We start from the raw sequence: 25,503 nt of genomic DNA on the forward strand, positions 1-25,503 counted from the left end.
TCTTAGGTGCCTTTTTAAAGATCCAAAATGTCTTAACCAAGAAAACTTTGTATATTATTTTGCTTTTTCTTGCTGATTTCATATCAAATGCCTCCTTGGGGACTCACGGGTCATCCTCATCATAGGTGAGATGCAAGGAGGTGAAGAGAGCCAATGCAGTTCTTCATCCTTTGGGAGCATCTCATATGGAATCAACTGGTGTCTGCTATAGTGTTGAGATCAAGGATGCGATTCTACCACCATGGACCATTTGTGGTGTTTGTGCAGCCATGGGTTCTGAGGGGAGGAGCTTTGAAGCTAGGTATGTGATTTCTCTCTATGATGGTGCAAATTGTGATGATAACTAAGTCACATTATTTTTTAAAGTTAACAATACATGTTTTATCTTATGGGAAATATTATGAGATTAGCTCTGGATTGCAAGTATAGCTAACATAAGACGACACTAGTTATGGTTGGTGTATTTCAACAGGTCAGGCTATTAGAAGTTCACACTGGTAGGCCCTATTATGGATAAACCATAGTCCAAAAACATTCTGATTGGATAATCCTAACCATCTAAATTGACGGCCCACAGCTTTGAGTGCCAATTTTATCTACAAAAGTTCTGCAATTTCGACTTTTGTTTGATATGAACGAGCCAATATTTGCACAAAAAAAAAATATGCATTTTCAGAAGGCTTCTATTAATTCTGGGAACAATTACAATCCAAGCTGTGAGATAGCACAAGCCTTTAATTACTTTTTTTTTTTTTGGGAAAAAACTCTTATTTAAAAGGGAAAACCCAAGTAGACTAATCTCTACAACAGGTGACAAATATATGATGCATAACATACTAATCTAATGTCCTTTGTAAGTGTTCAGCATCAATGAGGAAAGTATTTGGAAGCTTTATGGATGTTGGTGTCTTGTCTAGCCAACATACTGCCACTACCCCATCAGAAAATTTCATACTATTCTGTTTTGGTTGGGTCTTCTATATTCTAGTGTTGCCAAGGGTCTAATATGCCCAAGGTATCCAATAACGGTAACTGTAGCGACAACACTGGCCTTATTGGCCATTATGATATAGGCCGCAATGGCCATGGATTGGTCAGAAATATATTTTAAAGGCAAAAAATGTATCAGTCCATTACAGGTCCGTATTGGTCCAGTATGACCCTGATCAGCCCCTAACGGCTGTTACAGGCCCTTTGCAGGCTTTTTTTTTTTTTTTTTTTTCTGAATCAGGCCTTATGGCCCTGAATCGCGTAAGCATAGGCAGATACACAACTGGTGTTCATGGTCTTCACCCTTTGGATCATCTCAATGCACTATTTGGCCATTTTAGTGATTTTGTGGTCTAGGAAAGCTAAAGGTGACATAGGTTGAAAAACAAATGTCATTAAAAGTTTCAAAGAAGGTCATCATGAAGAGTTAGCTGAACCTTAGAAATTTGATGATACTAATGTGATGATGGAGAATAGCAGTAAGAGATCAGTGGTGGAAATTACTATAATGCAGGGACATTTTCACACCAGGCTCGAGTGGGGTGGTTTGTAGGATGCATGTAGAGCTGTACACAAGTCGAGCTTGGCGTAGCTTGACTCGGCCTGACCAATAGCTGACCCCAGCTCGGACTTGGCTCGTCTCGGTCCTTGAGCCTGACTGGCCAGCTCGACTCGGTTTGGTCAGCAGCTCGGGCCAGTTCGAGCCCATGCACATTTTCTCAAACACATAGAGTGCACCTTCAATTTCTCACAGTATGCAAAACAGGAGCATTAGTTTATAGGTATTTCATCAAACACTTGATAGGCAACATCAAAATCAAAATACGAGGGTAGTTTCATCATGTAAAGTTTTTTTTTTTTTTTTTTGTAGTGATTTGTTTCGTATCCATTCCTTCCTCGCCACCAGTTGATCGTGCAGAGAATGTATGCACTCGAAACAACACTTCGTTGAGTCATTTCATTGACCACTTGGTTAGCAACGCCAAGATCAAAATAACCGAGTCACTGAACTGATTCGATCTGAGTTCGATTCTAGCTCGGACAAGCTCGAACTTGGCTTGAAATTTTTTCGAGCTCCAAAAATTAGCTCGACTTAGCTTGAATTGAGTTTCGAATTGAGCTTTTTTGAGTCGAGCGAGTTAACCAAGCTAACTCGGTTTGTGTACAACTCTAGATGCAGGGGCACACTCGTGGCGGGCCCCACCCATGTGAGGTGGGTGCCTTGTGTGAGGCGGAAGCCATGTGACGTGGGGCCCGTGAGGGGGGTTCGGCCGAGGATCTCACCCATGGGATGTGGGGCCTTGGGCTATGAGGTAAAGGGATTGATTCTCCACGCTCTATCAGTTCGAGTTTTTAGAGCAAGTGATTAGTTGTCCTGCATCAAAGTGGTATTAGGTGGGAAGTCTCGTATTCGAGACTCCTCACCGAGAGTGATTAATGCAGGGGCATTTTCACAGCGGGTTTGAGTGAGGTGGCCTGTGAGATGCAGGGGCACACAAGTGGTGAGTTGTCCTGCATCATACTAGCTCAAATGAATTATCATTTGATGGGGATAGAAGGGATCTGAAAAGCTATATTTTCATCTTTGGAGGAACACAAGGGTCAGCAGGGAGGCTGGGCAGAGATTCAGTGGTCAACAAGAAAGGCAGGCAAGAAGTGGCAGATTAAGTTCAGTTATTAAATAGATCTACTGATCTAGTGCGTTTGTAATCAAGGAGAAGAAAGAGTGAAGGAAAGGAGTAAAGCAAGTTTGCAACAAGTGTTGTTTCATGAAATGTGAGGGAGCAGGTGAACCTTGATCATTGGCTTGTCGTTAAAGAAATGCTTAGAAGAAGGAAAAATCAATATCGTTTTGTTTTAGGAATCAAAACGGGTTTGTGTTAATAGTAGTGTGATTGATGAATTGTGGGGCTACATCAATAGGGGTTTTACATTTTTGCTTCCATCAGCTCTGCATCGGGAATTAATATGATGTGAATCAGTGACGGGATGCGGTCAAAGATGAATGATTGGTTTTTTCTTTTCTCTTGATTGTCTGTGCTGATCTAGGGGAAAATGTGAACTGGTCTTCAGCAACAGTTTATGGCCCTAATAATACAAGCATGCAGTCTCTCTTCTGATTAGAGTTGTTGAGTGTTTATGCTAAATGCAATCTCCTGTGGTTTGTAGTTGGTGGTTTTAACATAATCAAATTTGTGCATGAGAAATTGGGGGGAGATGAGAAAATCTGTGGGTTGTTGAAACGGATTCCGATTACTCTGCCTTCATGTGGGGGTAATGGTCTAATCAGGAGCTTGATGTTCATATATAGTGTTGGGAAAGGCACTTGGATGGGGCGGTATGGTCGGTGCTTGTGAGGCCTGCTCCTGACCATGTTCTCATTGTGCTTGAGTCTTCAGGAATCTCTGGAGGCTAAGCCTTCCTCCTGCGCCGAGGTGCAGAAGTCCAAGGTTGGAGCTGCTGGTGCGAAAACCAGCACTGCTTAACCAGGCCCATACACGCAGCAAGAGAAAGTGAAGTGGTGCATAGCTGCACAGACATAGCAGACTCACTGGAGAGGATGGCACAGAGCCTAGGTAGTATGCACAGACGAAGCAGACGACACCAAGGAGGTGTCTACACTAAGGCTGACTGAGGCGACAGAGACAGTAGCACAGACCAGTGGATGCGGAAGAACATGTGTCGGCCTCTGTAGAAGTTAGAGAGCAGACACAGACTGTTGAGGGGCTATAAGAACTGGCGACCCTTGCAGTCCCCGAAGATTAGGCACCTATGGTTGTGGAGTCTGACAGAGACAGCGATGGAGTGGCAGCCTCTGAAGACGATGAAATCCCCATGCTAGCTGCTAGTAGAGCGGCATCCAAGAAGTACAAGCAGCCGTGAAGCTGATGGTGAAGTATTCAAGTGTCAGACCTGCTCATGGGGATAATGTGACAAATGAAGAGATGGCATGGCAGACCCAGCATTTTGAATCCACTAAAAGGTGTGCCACGATGTTTAGATTTTCTGTACCAAAAATTAAGTAGGTCAATGTGTCAGGTGGGTCAATGTGTCGCATGGCAGACCCAGCATTCAAGTGTCAGTCCTGCTCAAGTCTTGTCTAGCAGTTGATTTGTGTCTTATTCTATGGCTTTCTTGGCAAGTAATCAAAGCTGGTTGTTGGCATGAAAGATATAAATTGAATGCTCAGATTTTACACACTGTGCATGTGTGCTGGCATGTAGGTGGGCAAAATTATACACGTGGAATTAGAACCGCTCTTTAAACTACTATATGTGAGGAATTATTTGTAGCACTCCCAAAGTTTGAATTTTTATAGTGTATATGTTCTCTGTGGATTTGGCCAATCCCTATTGGCTGCCAACAAATATGGATTTTCTAAATCGACTTGAGCGAGTATCTGATCCCAAACAGGCCCTTGCAAACACAGCAGATTGTGAAAACAAAAGAAATATGAATAAAAATCAATGTAGTGCATTTGTGGCCACATGCTAAAATCATGGCACATGTGAGATCCATGTGCTCATCTGGGAAGCAGCGCCTTGCAGATCCCTGGCCCACCACTCCTCTGGTGGGCCATACCATGTGGATAGCTCGTCAATTTTTCTTAATTGTTTGTTCTTTTGTGCACACGTGACCTGCCTGATGAGTTGTTTGTCCTGATTTTCGGGCCAGGCTGTTTATGCGGTGGGATACACCTGATGAGCAGATTTTACTGCTTTTTGTTCCAGGCTATCTTTATGCTGGGCCTACATCACACATGTGACATGCAAGTACACTGCCGTGCTTGCCATGTTATCAGGTCTGCCGACAAATGAGCAAGGATCTAGAATGTTAAAATGGATGCTGGAGAAACTAGAGTTTCTAAACATTTCTAAAGACCTTTCAGGGTAGTGAGTGCTAAAGTCTATGTTTGGATCTTAGGTTATGTGTTGTTTGGATCATTGTAATTTATATCTTGATCATCTTAGCTATTATTTATGAGGTTTGCTCGAATACATCCCAAAAAACTGCAATAGGATACATTGAGGCTTTAGCCTCTGAATCTTGGTCTTCTTCTAATGATCCAAACTGTTTATATATCGAGTCTCACTTTGTATGGGGGACATTGACAAATAAAAGCTCTCAACTGGATTATTTCAACCCTTTGATATTTTGACTCTTTTGCTTTAACAATCAACTGTCACCATAACCTTTTGTATAATCAAAGGGTTGATGAAATATTCAATCCGAGAGCCGTTTTGGGCATCCCCTATCCAAGAGTAGCCCTATCAACTAAACAGTCTGGGTCATTGGAAAAAAGCCCAAATCCAACCAGACTGCAATACGTTGGGATATATTCGCCCAAACCTCCTTATCTCTATATTCATATGATCTGTTGAACTATCCAATGTGCAATGTCATGTCTTTTGACAACATGACTTTTGCTCTGCTTAGTCACATGTATGATTGGTTATATATACATCTATTTTTATGGTGTTTCAGCTTTGTGACGGAGCCCATTTCAAGTGGCTTGAACATTGCCCTGGATGCTGTTTCTTTGAAATCAGATCCTCGTCCAGAGTCCAATAAAGGCTCAATGGAAAGCTGCAATGCCTTTGGTATTCCAGAGGCCGCCATCACCCCCTTTCTGCGGTCTTCTTCTCTGAGAAGTCTGAAGTACTCCGATGGTTCTTATGTAGCGTCTCTCTCACCTGTATAACTGTTTTTTGTTTAAACAAAACGTTTGAAAAGGATTAATCTTTTGAGGGTTTTTCTTTTCAAGATTTATCTCTTTTTTTTTTCTTGACATGCTGTCTTGTATGGTTCAGTTGATCCATTGATGACAAAAATGTCATGTAATGTTGGGTCCTTCAAAAGGGCTGGTCCATGAGAATGCTGCAGGGATCCTTCGATCTGCAGCAAGAATGTAAGTTCCTGGAAATGTGCTGTCCTTTTTTGGTCTGCATTGTGGTGTTCTTCAATGTGATGATATCAGCAAGGATGTTCAATGATTCTGGTTTCTGATCTTATTTGATGTTGATTTTGGTGTGAGATTTGAGGTTGATTTTGGTGTGAGATTCGTGTTTTTCTTTCATCAAATGATGCTTTCATTGTTGTAGTCCACAAGGTGGTACGCTTAGCTCAGTCTGCTGGTCGTTCACGAGATGAGTCAGCTCCATGAATGAGCCATGGGCAAAGCATGAATTCCAACCATCGATACCAGACATTTCATCTTGGGACATCTCTCTCTCTGAATATAATCAAAATAAATTTTCTCATTTCTAATATCTTTAATGTCTACCCTAAACTAATGAGTAACCCTTTTAACTTATATGTAAGCGCCATTGCAAAAGTAACTTGGGTCAAGCAAGTTACAAGTTTTTTATTTTTGCTTTTTGAATTTTCTACTTCTCTCCACAGGATGGATGATCCATATCGAAGGAGGCCACACATGGTTGATGATCCACATTGAATGGATGGTCCACATCAAAGGTGGACCTCACATGATGTATGATACATTAATGAGGGCCCGCATAATCGATGGTCCACATCAAATGTTGGCTTCTGATGATAAATGGCCCACATTGAAAATGGGCATGGTATAATGGATGACCCACTTTAGGGCCTGCATAATGGACGTCTCACATGAGGACAATTCACATCTAAGGTTGGCCCCTAATGATAATGCCCACATCCAAAATGGGCTTCACATGATGGACGGCCCGCTTTGAAGTTGGCTTGCATTATAGACAGTCCACATTAGGTGGGCCCTGTATGGATGGCCCACATCCAAAATGGGCTCTACATGTGGACGGCCCACTTTGAAGTTGGCTTGCATGATAGACAGTCCAGCCCACATCTACTACCTAACATGGGCTGGCCACATCCAAGGTGGGTCTTCCAAGGTGGATGGTCTACATTGAAGGTTGGCCCCACACAATAGATGGTTCACATTAAAGACGGTCAAGGTGGGCCCTACATAATGAATAGTCCGCATCAAAGGTTGGTTCACATGGTTGATGGTGGATATTAAGGGCGGACCTTACGTACATTTTTACATTTTGGATGATAAATGTTGTTTACCAAATGCACTTTTTCTACTAAATAAGTAGAAAATTCAGCAGAAACCAAGATAAAGCTAGCTGCTTGAGGTATAAGTAGCTTATGGTAACTTGCTGTTCCTCTCTCTCTCTCTCTCTCTCTCTAAAAGGTGGCTTAAAAAAAGGTGAATTCTCCCCATTTTTGTACAGAAAGCTCTGGATATCAGAGAACTTGCAAGCATACCCATCTTAAGTGCAATTGCAGGAATATAGTTAACATAAATTACACCAGGTGCGAAAGAGGTGGGGCCCATAATGGAAATGACCTGGCTTGAAAACCATAGACAGTGTTGACTGATCCTGATTTTCAAGCCAGCTGATCTCCATCAAAGGGCTCACCTTTTGCACCGCTCAGATGAGTGAGAATTGGCATGGGCCAAGGTCAACATACACCTACGGTTTTTATCCTTTGTATTAAACAGTCCATAAAGGACATGAACCTCAAGCATTTCAAATCAGCTGCTACTGTAAACACCCAAACCCAACCCCACTTTGTGGACTAATAGTTTTTATAACAGGCATAAAAAAATAATCTGGAAAATGTAAATAATTACAGTCCGTAACAACAATCAACCTTCAGCTAGATAACATTATGAGTTGTGCCATTCTACATTGAAACTAATGAAAACAAAAAACTACGGTGTTAGTCGGTATCAGCTGCAAAGCTTATAAGTACAAACAAGTCAAGCCGTTGACGATGTTTTTCTGATGACCTCAATGAGGATCCAGGCTGCAGCTTCAAGGCCCTGGTGATCCCCATGGGAGGCCAGGAAAGCCAGGCCTCCTGCCTCCTGGATAGCTTTATATATGATCCTGTGCTTCACATCCAAACACCTGCCTGCTGATCAGATAATGGCCCCATTAATGAGAAACAAGGACTAATTGCACACAAGTTACCATGGGACCCTGGCTACATCCAGGGGTGGACACCATGTATGGGTATGGCATAAAATCAGGCTCATCAGACATTCCTAACTGTTTGATCTGAATGGGGCCTGAAAATAGGTGAGGTCATTGTTTCCTCAAGTGCTTAGGATTGTTCAACTAGCATGACTTGTGAGGAATGGCCCACACAGTGTGCAGCAGCCCACTGGATGAGTTCTCCAGATTCGTTGAATGTCTGCTAAATGTCACCATGGTAGCTTGTTTACAGTTACTGTATTGTTACTCGAGAACACAGAATTTAAGGATTTTATGGTACCAAAGAAACAAGGAATAATAAATAAAGAAAAGATAAATAGAATTTTAGTAAATACAGGAGCTCTAGCAGAAAGAGGAATTCTAAGATCTCAACCAGACACTATGCACAGCACACTCACTGTTCACACGACCCCTCTCTGGTCTAGGAAGTCATGCAGCATCCAAATCAATATCAAATAGCTCCACACCTCGCAACTTTGTGCCAAGCCATGAGAATAATCAGCAACGATAGACAGCGAACCAACATCATTATCGTCTAAGCATTATCCCAAATAATTGGGGTCAGCTACATAAATCATGTTTCGCCATTCCACTATCAAAGGCCATAAAATGCCCTCGCATCAGTTCGGAATGCCATATAATCGGGATTCATGATAAAAGTTATGAGAAAAGTTTCACACCAGCTGCCAACCTGACACAACCCCCCTCCTTTATCCAAGCTTGGGACTGGCAATGAGAGCACAAAACTCCCATAGGTGGTATGTAATAGTCTATTACATAGCCAGAGAAAAAAAAAGTCTCCAGTGAAAAAAGAGGTAGGAGAGATGTCATGGAGAGATTGCAACATTTTTCTCTTGTTACACGTGCAGAGATTAATGTCACCTTGCAGCTATTTGTCCATCTCAGCTTCTGTGAAGAGAACGTTGCAGATGAAGAGTAAGAAGAGCCAAGAAGCCGAGTTGGAACATCCAATATATGATGGCGTAGAGGGTGTTGAACAACTTTCACGATGCATTTGGGTCATCCGTCAACATTTAGCCTAGATGGCCACACAAGGTGGTTGATTCAAGCTCCGGCCATCATACTCAACATCTGACCAGATCAAGTCCATCCAACAGTCCTAAGCCAAAAATATATCTGACTGTCCATACTAAATACATGGATACCTTAACTGTCCATGTTGCTGAACTGGATCACTTCAAGTATCCAAAATTGGTCAGATTGAGGATCCCAACAAAGATTTGGGGGCTAGAATAAAACTAAAAAACTGGGGAGAATCCAAACAAAGATTTAAAGCAACATGATAATCATCCTCAGAAGGATACAAGATAAAAGAAATGACATGATGACCATTCTTGAATCCAGAATACTGTATTCTGCTACAGTGAAAGTTGGGAAGGAGTTCTCAAAAATAGATAACCTACAGAAATAGGTAAAAGAAATTTCCAGGGCAAATGTGGCTGTATATAATGGGCACGTCGATCAGCCTCGGAGAGATGTTTTATCAAATGTGGCCAAAGCTAAAAACTTCATTTTGTTTTTGAAGTGCTGATTTGATTTTTTTGAACATCGATCTAAGGTTTTGTAGTTGTCCGGTTGGGAAGTGGGTCTGATTTTGGCCTGTAGATCCAGCGTTAGTGGCAGTAAGGTTGGGATATAAAGGACTGATTTGAGTGCAGGGATATAGATCTGGGTTTAAGGCTTTTACTATTGTGATTTTGTGTGGTTCTAGCAGCCGGTTTGGTCGCTGTTGACGTGGATCTATGACTTTTATGTGTACGGTTGGGACGCCTAGGTTTGTAGAGGACTGATGTGGCTCTACAGTGTAGATCTAAAGTTGTGTAATATGTACTACTAGGATTTGGAAGAGATCTAAGGCCCTTTGGCTCAATTTTAGAAATAGGGTTTGAACAAGGATGAAGCTAGGGTTTCTTGCACAAAAGAGGTAGTAGCTAGGTTTTATGACCAAAAGGGGTAGCAACCAAGTGTTGAATGGATTTCTAGGTTGTACGGCTCAAATCTGAAAGTGGTATGCGTATTTTGGGTTGATCTACAGGTTAGACACGGGGAATGGGCAGACATCTAGGGTTTAGGGTGTAAAGGAAAAAAAAATAAAAATGAAAAAGGAACAGAGTTGGATCAGAACTTGCTTTGATGATGCGGCAGATAATTGATGGGCCAATTTGGGTCATGATTTTTGTAGACGGAAGTGCTGTGGAGATACTCATACAGGAGAAGAAAGGGAATGTCGAGATTGTGGGAGTGATTCTAACCACCTAGTACTCTTAAAGTCTAAACTAGTGGGTTACTACAAATGCCAAACAAAGTATCATAATAATAAGAGCAGCATTCCCAACAAGCCTCTATATAGGCTTTTACATCATGGCTAGACTGCTGTGATAGTTCACCACCATTTTGAAAATTGTGGTGACTTATCCTCCTCTCATGGGGCATTCATGTACAGCTATCCAAACTGTCCAAATTGTGGGGCAAATTGTGGATAGAGAATCTATCTAAAATCACACTGATAAAGCAATCCTCACCATCCAACTAATTGATGGCTATGAAATGGATACTGAAAAGTAAATGCGCATGTTCCAAATTCCAAGGGCAGAGAAAATCATTATTATCATCTTTCCAGTGCAAATGTTGGGCTGTGCTCAACTGACATTTTCTTTTGATGAAATGAAATGTCCATATTCCATCCACAAATTTGGTCAAAGATTGGGATGGTCTGGATTGCTTTACAACCATGGCATGCATACAGTTGAAGGGTCACCACCATTTTTAAAATGGTGCTAAGCTATAATAGGAGTCTGCCCCTTTACAAAAGAAAGAAACCCTAATCTAAGAGGTAATAGCAAAAATGCCCTTGCATATGGCTTAATTCACCTAAGCATGTATTCATCAATTAAATTAAAAAGACATAAAAGACACTCATGCAATAACCGTTGAAATAACCGTTGACTTCACATCCAGTCCTCCACGAATGTGGTCATGTGAGCCTCAACATGTGATCATGTGGGGCCCACATTGTCCCTGTGATAAGTGGGTCATGATTGCGTCTATAGGTTTCTAAAAGTGAAGAGTACAAGTGCACATTTGGACAAAGACGAGTCTAATCTCCACGCTAAAGGATACAAAGTAAAGACATAAGCTTTCCCTGTGATAGCATGTGCTGCAAGTATACACCAAGTAATACAAAACGAGGCATGTCAAAATATCTCAAACTCACAATAGAAAAAATATCCAAGCAAAAGAAAAAGATAAGAACAAGAAAAGGCTGATTTCACAATGGGGTACATGACCACAGTTTTTATTTATTGTTTAAACAAATTCAACCAAAATAAACATTAAAAAAAATTGAGCAAAATAGATCATGATAAAAAACAGAAAAAAAAAATTGCAAAATCATACCGTCGCAATGGCTGTGAGCCTGTGACGAATGATGCTCCTAGACTCCATCCCAACCGCTACAAAATAAATCATAGATACAGCATCTTTAAGTTGGAAGTTACAAAAGCAACAAGTCGGAACGTATTAAAGGACAAACCTCGGGGAAAATAAATTCAGAATAGTGTTCTGCGTGCCACATTGGCCAGAGATATTGGGATTTCCCTCATTTAGCTGTTCCTATAACAACAAAATAACCCAAGGGTTTAAAAAAAGAAGAAGGAAAAACACACATTTTAAATTTCAGAATTGACAGTTCATACAAACATACCACTGTCGAAACATTCGCTGCCAGTGGGCAGGAACGGATATTGTGCTTTGGTCCTTTGCAGAAACTGCACGTTGGTGTCCTACATGATGACCCTGGAGGTTTCAATCTTGGAGTAGGCGCTTTCCCTCTTGTTCTAGACTGATCAGGTTCAAGAAACGCGACATGATTGGTCATATCACCTACTACATTGATATTTTCATCATAGGTGCTTCCATTGACCATAGTTCCCATCTTCTCAGCCCTTGCAGCACTTTCTTTTGCTGCAGCGACTTTTTTTGCAGCATCTCGTATGGCACCCATTGCCACATTGAAAACATCTGTAGATAGTGCCGCCTCTTCTATGAATTTGAGGGCTTCACGACATAGGATGTTGTATCGTAACGTTGTCCTTTCATGACAATTAGCTTGCATTTCATCACCATACTGATCCAACACAACCTCACTCTTGGCATTTTTTGTCCAGCGCTTCAAGATATAATGAGGTGGAATCGTAAAAATGTTTGCAACTCTGAAGACTGATAACACATGTCTACATAAGATACCTGAAAATTCAAATTTCTTGCAGCTGCAATTTACTCTCATCTCAGAAGCATTAAACGCAACAGTGTGTGCGTTACGCTCTTGATGAAGTCTTGCTACCCTATACACATTGGTCGCTCCATCATCATCAATCTTGTTTACAGAGAAGTTGCAGATTTCAAGCAACTCCTCCTGAAATATTTCGAATACTTTCCTCGTATAAGTGCTTGCTGCTTGTTTTTCCATAGCTGATCTTGTGCACATAGTAGGTAAGGTGTCAATTGCTAAATATTCTTCATCTTCCTTTTCATAATGATCATTAAGTGCTTTCTCATATTGTGCAACAAAAACTTGTTGAGTAGTTTGTGCATCCACATACCCATCGAAAAATGAGTCCATGATATCAATTTGTTTTGTTGTAGACATATCCGCAAAGAACTTCCCCCGCAAATACACTGGGACCCATTGTCGACGATCTTCATACAATGATTTAATCCAGTCACTCTCTCTAAGCACATATTTGTCAAGGAGCATCTCCCAACTTGATTCGAACTCATCAATTGTCTCAGTCTGACGGACACATTTGAGAAATTCCCCTTGAAAATGTGGATGCTCAAAAATTACATGTGGCAGCTTCTTATTTTGTTTTCTGCTAATGTGCCGCAGGCAAAACCGGTGATGGGATTCTGGGAAAACAGTTGCCACTGCTGCTCTAATCGCTTTGTCGTGGTCAGTGATTATTGAGACCGGATGACGCCCATTCATTGCTGCTAGCCATGTTTTAAACAGCCATACAAATGTAGATATCGTTTCATCTGCAATTAATGCACAACCAAACAAAACAGATTGCTTGTGGTTGTTCACTCCTATGAAAGAGGTAAATGGAAGTCGAAACCGTTTGGACCTATATGACGTGTCAAACGTGATCACGTCTCCAAAGTAGTCATATGCCATCCTGGACCTTCCGTCAACCCAGAAAACTTTTGTCACACACTGCTTCTCATCAACTTCAGCTGCATAAAAGAACGTGGGGTTTTCAGCTTGCTTACGCTTCAAATACTCCAATATATTCTGAGCATCCTTCCCAAAGCTCCTCCATCGCTTTTTGATGATATGATTGAGACATTCTCTGTCACTGAAATCCACATTACTGAGTCCACCACTGTCTGCTTTGGACATAGACATTGCCTTACGGGCTTTCATTCTTTTCTCTTGATGATGGTCAATCCAATTTCTCTTAGGATCAGATGCATTCCTACCTGACCGCATGCGCCACGCATCATTTGGGCTCATCAAAGGATGGTTGTGATCCTTGCGAAATTTAACAACAACCCATTTGCCACTTGGATCTTGTTTCCTTACTGTCATCATTGCCATGCATCCTGTCCTTTTGGTCAGTCGCTTTCGCCTCTTCTTGCCTCCATTACTTGCATCGTTGTTACTTCCATCCGTACTCTTCATAAATCCTTGTTTAGAACATACAAATTCCCGAGAGATTTTTTCTCCATTCAACTTTGAACAATAGAAACTACTAATGCGAATGATGAAGCCCTTGCGCCGAGCGTAATCGTTATAGAAAACCTTTGCCTCTTCTTCAGAAACAAATTCCATACCCACAGATGGTTCAACTGACTCCTTTGAAGCAGGGCTTTCCATTATAGTGCCATCCTCACCCATCCGAGGCTCAACATCCAATGCCGTACCACATTCCGCACTCTCATCTTCTGAACCCATATAGAATCCTTCCAACTCATTACCTTGATTTGGTGGGGCCCTCCATGACGTCATCTCTGCGCACATGTCATGCATCATCTACCGTCATGCAAAATTCAACATCTTCATCTCTAGAACCTGTAAATGAGTATATTAAGTTATCCACGAAAGACGTATCTTTGAAACCTGTTAGCATGTGACTCATAACAAGAAAAATGGTTACAGGGGTCATAGTGTACACGTAGTGTATGTAGCGTATGTCGTGTGCGCATACCATATATAATGTATGCAGCGAATGCTACATTTTTTTAATAAAAGATATTTGTATTTTGTATTTTTTGCATAATACTCTCAACCTTTGGGATCTTAATTTCTTTTCATACTTGTGTTTTCAATTAAACATTATTAATTAAAGTGGTTTGCTTAGAAAGTTGTTGATGTGATAATGATTTGATTTGGTTTATACATTTGGATTGGCTTTTGATAAATAATAATTAATAACTTGTTTGAACATGCTTATACTTGACAAAATAAAACATCTTTTAGGCATTTTTATTTTTATTTTTTATTATTTATTATATATTTCCTATTTTTTAATTAAAAAATAGAAGTATCGTCGTGTAGCTTACGCTACTTATGCTACAGAGGGTTGAACGCTACACAACACGCTATCGCTATTTAAAACATTTATTTTGAGTTATAATAATTAATCTCAATAATTATATAATTATGTGTGTGTGTGTGTGTGTGTGTGTGTGTGTGTGTGTGTGTACACATTACGCACACAACCACCATACACAACATTCATTGCACACACACAAATATAACCAACCATTCATCAAATTGTCCAATTTCAACTGTTGATTTTGTGTTAAACTTGTCCACCTTTGATCATTGATCTATGTACCAAATCAGCCCAATTTTACCCATTGAATTTTGTCACACATGCGCATGTGCACATGAGTTGGAAGCAGTGGTGGTTGAGAGTTTTGTTATAAAAAGGGGTGTGAGATTTTATTTTATTTATTTATTTTATTATTATTTTTTTTTGTGGGGCCCATCCAAATGGGTTTCAGGTTCTAATCAAAGTGGGTAGTCTTCCACAAGAATTTTCTTTCTTAAATACCTCTCTTGGCTTTTATTTAGTCAAGCATCTGTAAGAAAACTAGGGTTAGATCTTTATACCCCATACTTTTTTGTTCTCTTATTTTCTTGAAAATCAAGATTTTAGATGAGATCCTAGGAGTTTTTATGCAATTTTTATAGAATTTCTACACTCATAATAACCTCTTGAAGATTTCAAGTTTCTAGTGTAATTTTCTAGAATTACAACACTAACCCACACATTTTTCAAAATTCCAACACTATTGTAAAATTTTGTTCAGATTCTGTAGGAGTTTTTTCTGTTCAGATTTTACAATTTCAGGATTTTTTGCAATGTTTTGCAACTTTCTATAATTCTAGGGTTTCATATGCAATTTTCCAGATTTCCATATTTAACTCTTTGTATTGCACATTCATGTTCTTTTTGGAATCTTTTAATGATGGAAATGGATTTGTGATACTTGAAATCATGTAGGGAAGGGTTTATGGACCCATGCTTGTTTGTGATATTTTAAAAAATATTAAATTTTGAAAAGAAAATCATGCATCATATCAATTGTTTGACTTGTTTTTGGTTTCAATAAAATCATATATCATGGCATTCATTTGCATTAGATGTGGAACACCAGAAAATAAGTGGGGCGATTGAGTCCCCTGGGTTAAAAGTCCCTAAATCGTACATAGGTGGGGCGATCGAGACCCTTGGATTGAAAGTCTCATGAGCCCCATCGGTACCAGTTGAAAACTCCATTGTCTAGGCCAAGTGGGTGAGCATGTCAGGATGGCAACATGTTCCTATTGATAGGTGCCAGATGGAATACAGGTTTGACGCAATGTGTTCCGTATCCGTTACGATACGCCCGTAAAGGCTGATACATGTAGGTAATGACCATAACCGTTACGTGATACGGGGCTGAAAAGAGGTAATTAGTTTTTTGAGACTGAATCAGCCATTATGGTGGCCGTAAAGGCCGTTACGGGGCATAACGACCGTTACTCCTGTAACGGTCGAAAAACGATCACCTTTTTTCTATTTAAATTCAATTTTCTCATCTTTTTCACTTTTCTCATTTAAAAAACTCTCCTATATCATTTTACAACAGATTTCGACCACTCTTATTATAGCTTTTAAGATTAAAATTGTGGATTGAAGTGATTTGAGTGAATAGAATCTCCGAGGGCCCTTTTTAAAAAAAATTGAAAAAGTAATATTTATGCCTTTTTTCTGATTTCTAGTTTTAATGCTTGATTGTGATGTGTAAACATCAGAGACATAATCATATTAAACAATTCACTAGACAGCCCGATATAACACTCTCACCAAAGAGTGGACCGTTACCCTACCATAAACATGTTTAAAATAAAAAATAAATACACATTTGAAATATTTACATTATTCTTGATTTTCTAGATATTTTTTCAGAATTTTTTGGGGCAAAAATTTTTTTTCAACCGTTACAGGGGTCATAATGGTCGTTACGCCCCCGTATCGGCGGGTATGGCCAATACCCGAATCGGTAATGGTGGTGACCATTACGACCACCGTTACCGATATGGAATACCTTGGTTTGACGAGCCTACGGAATACAAATCGGTTACCTATTGTCTACGCCGGGTGTCAGGATTGTAACAGGTTCCCATTGATAGGTGTTGGATGGGGTTTGGAGGAGAGTGTTGGCTGATTGATATGAAATGGCCTTGGTTTTCAAAGGGGTAAACCATACTAATTATTATAGTTACTTCCTACATAAATATTCATTCATCCATGATTTCATCGTATACAAGGTGTTCTGGAATGGTAACGGTGGCTGTTACAGCCCTCGTATCGGCCGTTACGGCCATTTTTTATTTTTTGAAAAATATTCTTCCTGGACCGTTACGGGGCCGTTACAGCCCATTTTTCTGTAACGGCCATTTTGACCCCGTAACGCGTAACGGTTATGACCGTTACCATTACGTAACCGATTTTGAATACCTTGGTCGTATATGAAATACATTCGATTTCACTGTTATTGGATTTTAAAACAAGTATGTGAATACTCTTGCATAGTTTACATCTACTGATGCATGATTTATTTCAATGGAATTGCATTGAAATATTCGTTCATTCAGTCTTTAATTTGCAGTGATTTGATAAAAATGTTTTATTCGGATCGGATGTATTTTTTTTAAAACTTGTGTTGAGATTTACTCAGTGGGCTTCATAGCTTACCCTTTTGGAATTTTAAATTTCAAGATCAGGATTTCAAGGACATGCATGAAGGAAGAATGACTAGCTATCTTTATTTTATTAATATTTAGGTTTAGTTTCCTTTTAGGTTTCAGATTTATTGTCGAAGGATTTATAGTAGAATATTTCATAAGACTTTGGACTATGGTGATGATGATTAGGGTATTTTATTTACTTTCAGTTATGAAATATTTGTTTAATTTTAATGAAGTGTATGTTTATGGATTGGTATTGTGGATTATGGCTTATGAATGTATAATATATGAGTCATGCCCTCGGGTGTGGGATTTAAGTCAAGAGAATTCAGGTGCCAGATTCTAGGTGTGGCATATGTAGATTGTAGTCATTGCGAACAAAAGAACTTCACATGAAAACCAGTATTATTATCGAACACAAGGTCGAGGTTTGCCAATGTCTGATGGTAAACACTGGCTAAAAGTTTAAAACACTGCAATAAATGAAATTTGAAAACAAGATGTTTTTTACAATACAATAGATACAATATCACATTCGATAATCAGAATCCAACTGCATGCCAAAAGCATCACCATACATTGTACCCTCATAAATACTATTTTCATTGACCAACTACAACATCTTTGAAGCAAAATAGTCCATGAACCATACAAAAAAAACAACACCAGTCCACCTGAAAAACAAAACAAAACAAAGGCTTTCATTCTGCAGGAGTGCTCCAATTTGTAGTTTGGGTGGCATGCATCCAAAATGAAGGCTGCCTAGGCACTCACTAATCAGACTCTTCAAATGTAGCAAAAGATGCAAGGTGGATCAAACGTTGAAGAAATAAAGATTGTGGGAAAACCCCAACAATCCGCTAGCCAAATGCTAGTGATCACAATCATCCTCTCTTCTGCAGTTCTATCGAATGGAACAAATAATAATAATAATAATAATAATAATAAAAAATTAAAAAATCCAAATCTGATTTTTTATTTTTATTTTTATTTTTTTAAATTCAAAATATCACAATGGGCTGTCACAAGGGGGTCTTTATAAAGACCTTGATAAGAGAAAACCCTATCATAATGGAAATGACTGAAATACCCTTGAATCTTGCCACAATCCTATGGACTTTTTGTAAATTAGGAATAACTTGTTCAAACAGCATTGGAATTGCATGATCTTAGGCTTGTCTAAAAGCCAACTCAATAGGCTTTCAAACCGGACTAAATTCATGACATTCTCACATCATTTGATGCCCAAGAAGTGGCCTACCAAAAGCGTGATGAAAATCTAAAAAAGGAACTTATTAAATAAAACATAACCCAATCAAACCCTAAAAACTAATCGAGACAAATATATCCCATGAATTTGAGGACCATGCGCCAACAATCTAGTATGAACGGTGATCTTGTCATATTTATCATCAGGCCATAGATTTGGTCCAAATCATCAATCGAGATAATCTAAACGGTTGGATCGTCCAAATCTTTGATCGGCAATCTTGTCGCATCAACTCTACCCAACTTAGAAAAGAACTAGTTCCTGAGTTAAAACTCCGTGGCATCAAACTTCTACAAAGATCCCCTTTTGTATCACGTCTCCTTTGGCTTCGATGATAATTGATGGTGAAGACCCACATGTTGACTTGGCGGTTGCTTGGATGGTGCTGTAGATCGCGCCACCTTTTCTTTCGTTTTCGTGATCTCCACATTTTAGTCATTGACTTCCACTTCCTCTTTGGTAGTGGAATTGATTGCCTCAAATGGCAGTTTATCAGTCGTGGCTTCTTCTCGCTCCTAGTTATGGATAGAGCCCAGGGCTTCTTTGGTAGCGTCGAATGTGCGGGTGCCAGATGGAGATCCTTAAAAGGTCAGTAGATCAACACCTACTCAATTTCCCAAGGCTTCTTTGGCACATTATTTGATGGATGACGCTGTGTTGTCCTTCAAGATCTACCACACATATTTCCAACCCTCACATTTGGCTTTTCATTGAATATTCATGACTCGCGAGTCATGACTCTATTAGAAAGGCCAAAATTGTCTACAACCTATTTTACACAACCCACACAACACCCAAGCTCAGTGGGCCACCATGTCATATGTATGACATCCACTCCAGTCATTTCTTTAATTTTATTTATTGATGAGTGGTGATGGTATACATTGTATTATTTTGGTGGTTCCATGTGTTACTTTCATTATGTTATTTGATGTTTAGATGTTTCAGTTTTACATCTTAGAGCACTAGTAGGTGTTAACTAGACCTTGATCTGACTAGACCCAACCCGACACAACCCAAGCTAAACCAACCAGCCATATATGTAAGGTACAAAAGAGATGGGAGAAGTACCCAGGAAAGGACGTGAACCAAGTGGGAGTAGCAACCACTTTGTGAAACCATATGCCCATCCGAGTGAGCCTACCCACTCTCACATCGATTAGGTGATTTCAGTTGGTATTCATGGTTTCTTTCTCAAACATGAGTGAAGTGCTAAGTGGTATTCGCCTCTTTCTGACAAAGGTTGAGAAGATTCTATTTTCCATCATCCTTTCTTGGCTCGCTATTCTATCACCTCTTCTTCGACGTTTCAACATTTTTAGCCAAAAAGAAAGAAGGTCATTACCTCACCTCTTTCTCCTTCTTAATCTCATCTTGTTTGCAAGATCCCTGATCATTCTAAATTGAAGCTATGAAGTTGGAATTTTGATGATTGACAATGCTTAGCAACCATATTGAGAAATAGTCACCTCAGTTTGGGTTACTGGATTGTTTCTCAAATTTGGTAAATTGATTGTATAGATTGGTTTTATTGTATTATGGAAACCACTTTTTCACTGAATCGAGCGCTTCCAAAGTTAGTTGGAACACTCTCAGCTATTGGTGTTACTTCTGAACCCTACCTTTTCTAGTATGCCGCTCCACACGCAAGGAGTGCCATGCACAAGTGGGGCAAAAACAAAGTAGGGGGGGTTCTTATATTATATAGTGACACATGTGAAATCCTTGGATTGTGTATTATATTACATACATGTCTTTCTTCATCCAATAGCTAGAGCAGCAAACACGAGCGCATGCTATGGAGGATATGGTCAGATAAAAGACCATTGGTCTCAATTTCAGCCACAGAACTCTAGGCTCTCAGGCAACCGACCCTCTAGATTTTTCTGAAAAAAAAAGGAAGCATCACGGGACTTTGCAAAAAGCCATCATCTCTTTCACAACATTGTAAAGTCCATCTAGAGAGAGAGAGAGAGAGAGAGAGAGAGAGAGAGAGGTACCTCGCAAAATCACAGGAGATCCTATCACCACCCTATCTAGTAAGTTGAGCTAGTAAGGTCCAGTGCATTTATGAATTTCTTTCGCAGCTTCATTATTCATCCTTTGGGAGGTGCAAAGTTGATAATAGAAGTGTTGAGGGGGGTTTGTATAGCATACATTGTGAGATAGTTCTATCCTTCCCATCCATCAACAAAGATAGGATGGATCTGAACGTATGGAGGAATCAATGAGAAATAAATTGATGATGAATAGTATTTTAGGTGAGGCCAAAAGGTGATATATAGTCATAGAGACATCAAGACCAAATTCCTTTAGATAGAAGAGAACAACATCACTTGGAATTCTATTGAGCAAATGGCGCTTTGGGGACTCTTTTCCTTTATCTTAGTGCATTGTGGCTGGTTGTTTTGGGGGAATTTATTATAATTGGGCTAGCTTCCGGCTCTCTACCCTTCCTCCATTTTTCTACACTTTCAATGAAAGAATAAAACAATCCTTGCTATTTCTTTATATCCCCCCTGGAAGGAACCAAACATCCCCAATACCTCTCAAGGTGCTACGCCCTCTAACCTCTAAACGTCGAGGACTTTGTTGGGACTTCACTAAGCCGTAAACCTTAGTAAAGAGGTTATTGATTTCCCATCTCAATGGGGGTGGAAAACGAATCGACACCTTGATGTGATAATATATAGCCCTTTCTATTTTAGTTGGGAAAGAGCAGCAAAATCCATCCCAACCATCCAATGAAGAATAAGAGGAAAGCAAAGTGCCAATGGAGCACGAAACGCATGTAAAATAAGCACGGAAAAAAGTATGGACGAGAAGTACCCAAGCACATTCCTTTCACTGAGCTGAAGCACTTCCTTGGCTTGGAAGTGGAAAATTGTAAAAAGGGGATCTTGTGTCAAATAAGATATGCATCGGACTTGTTAAACAAGTTCGGGATGATGAACTGCAAACCAATTGCTTCGCCGATAGAAGCAAATCTGAAGCTGAGGGCATATATTGGGAATAAAAGTAGGATAAGCGTATGTAGCGTCAGTTGGTGAGTAGACTAACATACCTCACCATTACCAAACTAGACATTGCATTTGCAGTGTGTGCTGTGTTGGGCTTGGGTTGACCCTCAACTCAACCCAAACTGCTCAAGTTGCGCCTGTCTGAAGGATATCTACACTTTCATTGGTACCTTCTTGGTAATCGGTGCCATTCAAATCAAAATTCATGGGGTTGACATGGTGTTTGACTAGAGTTTACAGCCCCACTCTCCAGCTCAAAGGCAGCATATGTAGGTAAAGTTGGACTCTCTTCCAAATCAGTGGGCTGGTCCTTGTTGGATAGGAGGGGACTTCAATGACTTCAAGTTCCTCCATAATACACTAGGAGGTGGACGCACCACCACAAGCGTGAAAGTGTTTGCTGACTTGTATGATATAATGGAGTTGATTGATTTTCCATTGCAAGGGGCTAAATTTTCCTGGTCTAACAGTCCAGACCCCAGCCCCTCCCACACTATGAGCTGATTAGATTGCTTTTTAATTAAATCTGAGGTGGGTGGAGGCTTTCTCAGAGGTTATCCAGCCGACATCTTGGACCATAAGCCACTGTGTCTCTTAGCTAAGATAGAGTCATGTGGTCCAGCGTGTTTTTTTTTACCAAGATGTAGTTGGAGCATCCAGATTTCAACCTATTATGCAAGCTAAGGTGGCATAATTTCACAACGGAAGGTAGAGCCTGTGAGAAATTCTGTTGGAAGCTGAGGAGTCTCGACATCAAGCTACCAGCATGGAACGCGGAATTTTTTGAAAACATGATCACTTCTAAGGAGGTGCTTCCGGACAAGATTGCTGAGTTGGATGGGGCAAAAGAAGATGGAGCAGTCAACCATGAGAGAATGCAATTCATACCGAGGAAAAATGATATCAGCAACAGATAAACTAGGGGCAAAATGGATGCAAGAAGGATATAACAGCATATCACATTCACAAGATCGCCAATACTAGTTGTAAAAGCAACTGGATTTCACCCATTAGAGATGGTGATAGAAACTTGCTAGAAAAGAAAGATATTTCAGAGTTTATGGTAAGTAATTTTCATAGGATGGCAAGTGATGAAACTCAATATTCCTATTCATGATGAGAGGTTATGGCATAAGTTTAACGCCAGCTTACAACCTGCCACAACCCTTATCCTTTATCCAATCTGAGGACCGGCAATGAGAGCACAAAACTCCCACAGAGGCAATGTTATGAAATTCAATATTATTAATTAACAAAAAACATGTACATAATTCTTTGTTTTATCATGTCGTCTCAAGCAACGATGTTGTCAAAGATGCAATTCTGTCGCTCCTTCATAAGCCCCCACAAAATAACGAAATGCACCATCTACCAAATCACTTCAGTTCTTCTGCTGAAGGGACCCCCCATGCTATTCCCCGATGACCTCTTTAAGATATTCTTTTTGCACCCAACTTAGCCTAAGAAGGACGAGGTTATAGTCCCAAATTGATCTAGCTAGATCACAATGGAGATCCATTATCTTCTCATCCTTTTCGCACAAAATCCGCACATTGGGTACCATTATTTGCCCCCTTTTAAGATTATCAACCACACAAATTTTATTCAACATAGCAACCCATTGCGACCGCTTGCACTCAGAAGTAGGACATGGGACTTCCAAACTTTCACAGATGAATTCTCCCCAACCCTACATCAAGGTAACTGTTCTTTGAAACACTTTGGTATTGCTCCTGAATCATAATAAAACACTTGCTCAAAATCTCACTTATCAAATTCCATTGAGGAAGAATCACCCACAATTTTTTTGTGAGCCAATTGGCTACGACCCAAAATGGATCTTGGAAACGAACAATAGAGAATTTACCATCCCAATCATAGTCATATAATAAGTTGCTTCCACTATTTCTTTTAGCAAGTTACCCTCGCAGCAGCAGAACTAACAATTTCAAAGGGTGGAAATACTAATTCCCTGAAAGAAAAAGAATCTTCAGGCAACAACGGACGCTAAAACGGCCTACAACCGATTATGCACCATTATAACATCATAAAACTCCATTGCAGCAGTAATTGAAGGTTTTTCACCCCATTACAAGCTCAGTGCCGTAATCAAAAGCTTAAACCCAATAACAAGTACGTCCTCTACCCATTCTACGAAAAATCACAGGAATTTACAGAAATTAAGACGGAAAAAAAAAAAAACACAAATTTAACAAAAAAAAAAATTTCAACTTGCAAATAAGATCAGAACTCCATCGACCAAAAAAAAAAAAAAAAAATCGAAAAACGAAAAATGACTCGCCGGCAGTAAATCAACGAAGCATAGGATGCTGAGATTCGAGATGGGTTCCAGCTTTAGAAATATGAGAAAACGGAAACGAAGAGCTAAAAACAAAACCCTAGAGAGGTTCACAGAAACGAAGGGGACGAAAAAAGAAAAACCCTAAGAGAGAGAGCAGAAGCTTGCTAACCTGCGCCAGGGGATGAGATACGACCCTGCTTTCTTCCGCGATCGGACTCAGAGAGAGATACTTAGCTAAAAGCGTAGCGGACGATGAGAGATGGCACTGGTGAATGCCGGCACACGTGTCGAATATGCACGTGTGTTTGACTCGGGGCCGACATACCGGACGCGAATTGCCTGTGCCTCGGCCCCCATCACGTTTCCGTGCTCGGAAGTTATGTGGGGCCCACTGAGATGACTGTAACAAATCAACACCGTCCATCAGCTTTGCAAGACCATAATAGGAGAGAACCGCTAAAATAAGGCTTTACAACACTCACATGGGCCACATCAAACGACACAGTAGAGATTGGACGCCTACCACTGGAAAACTTGTGGGGCCAGAGAAGTTTTTTTTTTTTTTATATCAGGATGATATTTATGGTTACATCTTATCTGAGTGGTAGTAACCCTATGAACGGTTAGGATAGCATATAAACATCATGGTCAGCTCCATGAAGGTTTCAACGTTGAACGCTTCCATTCTCACTATTTGAGGTGGTGTGGTCCACCTGAGTTTTGGATATTTCTGATTTTTGGATTCATGAACTATTGTCGTCTTTAAAAACTGATGGACGGAGTAGATTTATCACAGACATATTTTAAAGTCCGACGTAGCTTCCGACCACAGGAACTTAGTGGGGCCGGGGCTCAGGCGGCTAACGTCCCGGACCTTCGTGAGCACGCTCTGACCAGAAAGATGGGCTGATCCATACGGGGATTATGTGCTACACCGGCCAGTCCGTAGCTCGGCACGGGCTGGGCTCTAAGGGCCACCGTTATACATGGATTTTATCCGGACCGTCCATCTATTTTCTCGTATCTTTTTAATGTGTAAACCCAAAAGTGAGGCAGATCCTAGGCTCACGTTGACCCCACTGTGGGGATTAAACACCTGCCGTTGAAAATTTCTCGAGGGAAATACTAATTTTTGATCAAGCTGATATTTGTGGATGACAAATAAACATTGCTATAGGCTGTAAGAAGGTTTCAACAGTACATGTCATTATCATTAGTAGAGCTGTACATGATTGAGTTAGTTCGATTAACTTGCTCGACTCACACCCAGATCCATAGCTCAACTGGCAGACTGAGTGGAGATACCTCGTTCCAACACTTGAGGCCTTGGTATCAATCATTAGCGGGGTGGCTAACATGGAGTGTGTGCACTGTGTACTAACAAGCTAACCCAAAAAATTAAAAAAAAAACCCTTGCCCGACTTGACTCAAAAAAGCTTGACTTGACTCATCTCAAAACTAGCTGATTTTTTTAGCTCAAAAAATTTTTGAGCAAAGATAGACTAAGCTCAACTCAACTCGGCTTAGAACTTGACTTGAAGTTGAGTAAGTTCAAATCGATTCAACTCAGGTCGATTTCACTTAATATAAACGTTTTGTAAATACTTATATATTTAAATCAATTATATTATATATATTAAAAAATTCTAAAA

General features: G+C 40.1%; 2 protein-coding genes across 5 annotated transcripts in view; one reads left to right on the top strand and one right to left on the bottom strand.

The window, feature by feature from the left end:
* LOC131249153 (uncharacterized) overlaps positions 1-5,938 on the top strand; it is a 28,346-nt gene extending 22,408 nt beyond the window's left edge. Inside the window, exons 14-15 of the mRNA XM_058249740.1 lie at positions 126-301; positions 5,476-5,938. Of these exons, the coding sequence (XP_058105723.1) occupies positions 126-301; positions 5,476-5,692 (393 nt within the window). The 3' untranslated portion in view covers positions 5,693-5,938. The remainder of the gene's footprint in view (positions 1-125; positions 302-5,475) is intronic.
* Positions 5,939-7,564: 1,626 nt separating this feature from the next.
* On the bottom strand, positions 7,565-24,154 carry LOC131249154 (protein FAR1-RELATED SEQUENCE 5-like). 4 transcript variants are annotated; one of them, XM_058249743.1, is made up of 5 exons: positions 24,021-24,154; positions 11,719-14,088; positions 11,548-11,627; positions 11,412-11,467; positions 7,565-7,886 (listed from the first exon to the last, which is right to left on the bottom strand). In XM_058249743.1, exons 2-4 carry the CDS (start codon positions 14,047-14,049, stop codon positions 11,449-11,451), a joined length of 2,430 nt encoding a protein of 809 aa, XP_058105726.1. In that variant the 5' UTR covers positions 14,050-14,088; positions 24,021-24,154; the 3' UTR covers positions 7,565-7,886; positions 11,412-11,448. The 4 variants fall into 4 exon arrangements, with proteins under 4 accessions (XP_058105726.1, XP_058105727.1, XP_058105724.1 ...); XM_058249744.1 differs by having other exon boundaries at positions 7,565-7,891; XM_058249741.1 differs by having other exon boundaries at positions 7,565-7,911.
* Positions 24,155-25,503: the final 1,349 nt, after the last annotated feature.

The sequence above is a fragment of the Magnolia sinica genome, chromosome 6, assembly GCF_029962835.1.
Source record: "Magnolia sinica isolate HGM2019 chromosome 6, MsV1, whole genome shotgun sequence".
Lineage (NCBI taxonomy): Eukaryota > Viridiplantae > Streptophyta > Magnoliopsida > Magnoliales > Magnoliaceae > Magnolia > Magnolia sinica.

What these genes read in the sequence shown, in the direction of transcription:
- LOC131249154 (XM_058249743.1), bottom strand. Translation starts at nt 14,049, where the DNA reads ATGATGCATGACATGTGCGCAGAGATGACGTCATGGAGGGCCCCACCA. An exon ending in CAGCGAATGTTTCGACAGTG is followed by an intron (nt 11,628 to 11,718) that starts GTATGTTTGTAT and finishes TTGTTGTTATAG; the next exon opens with GAACAGCTAAATGAGGGAAA.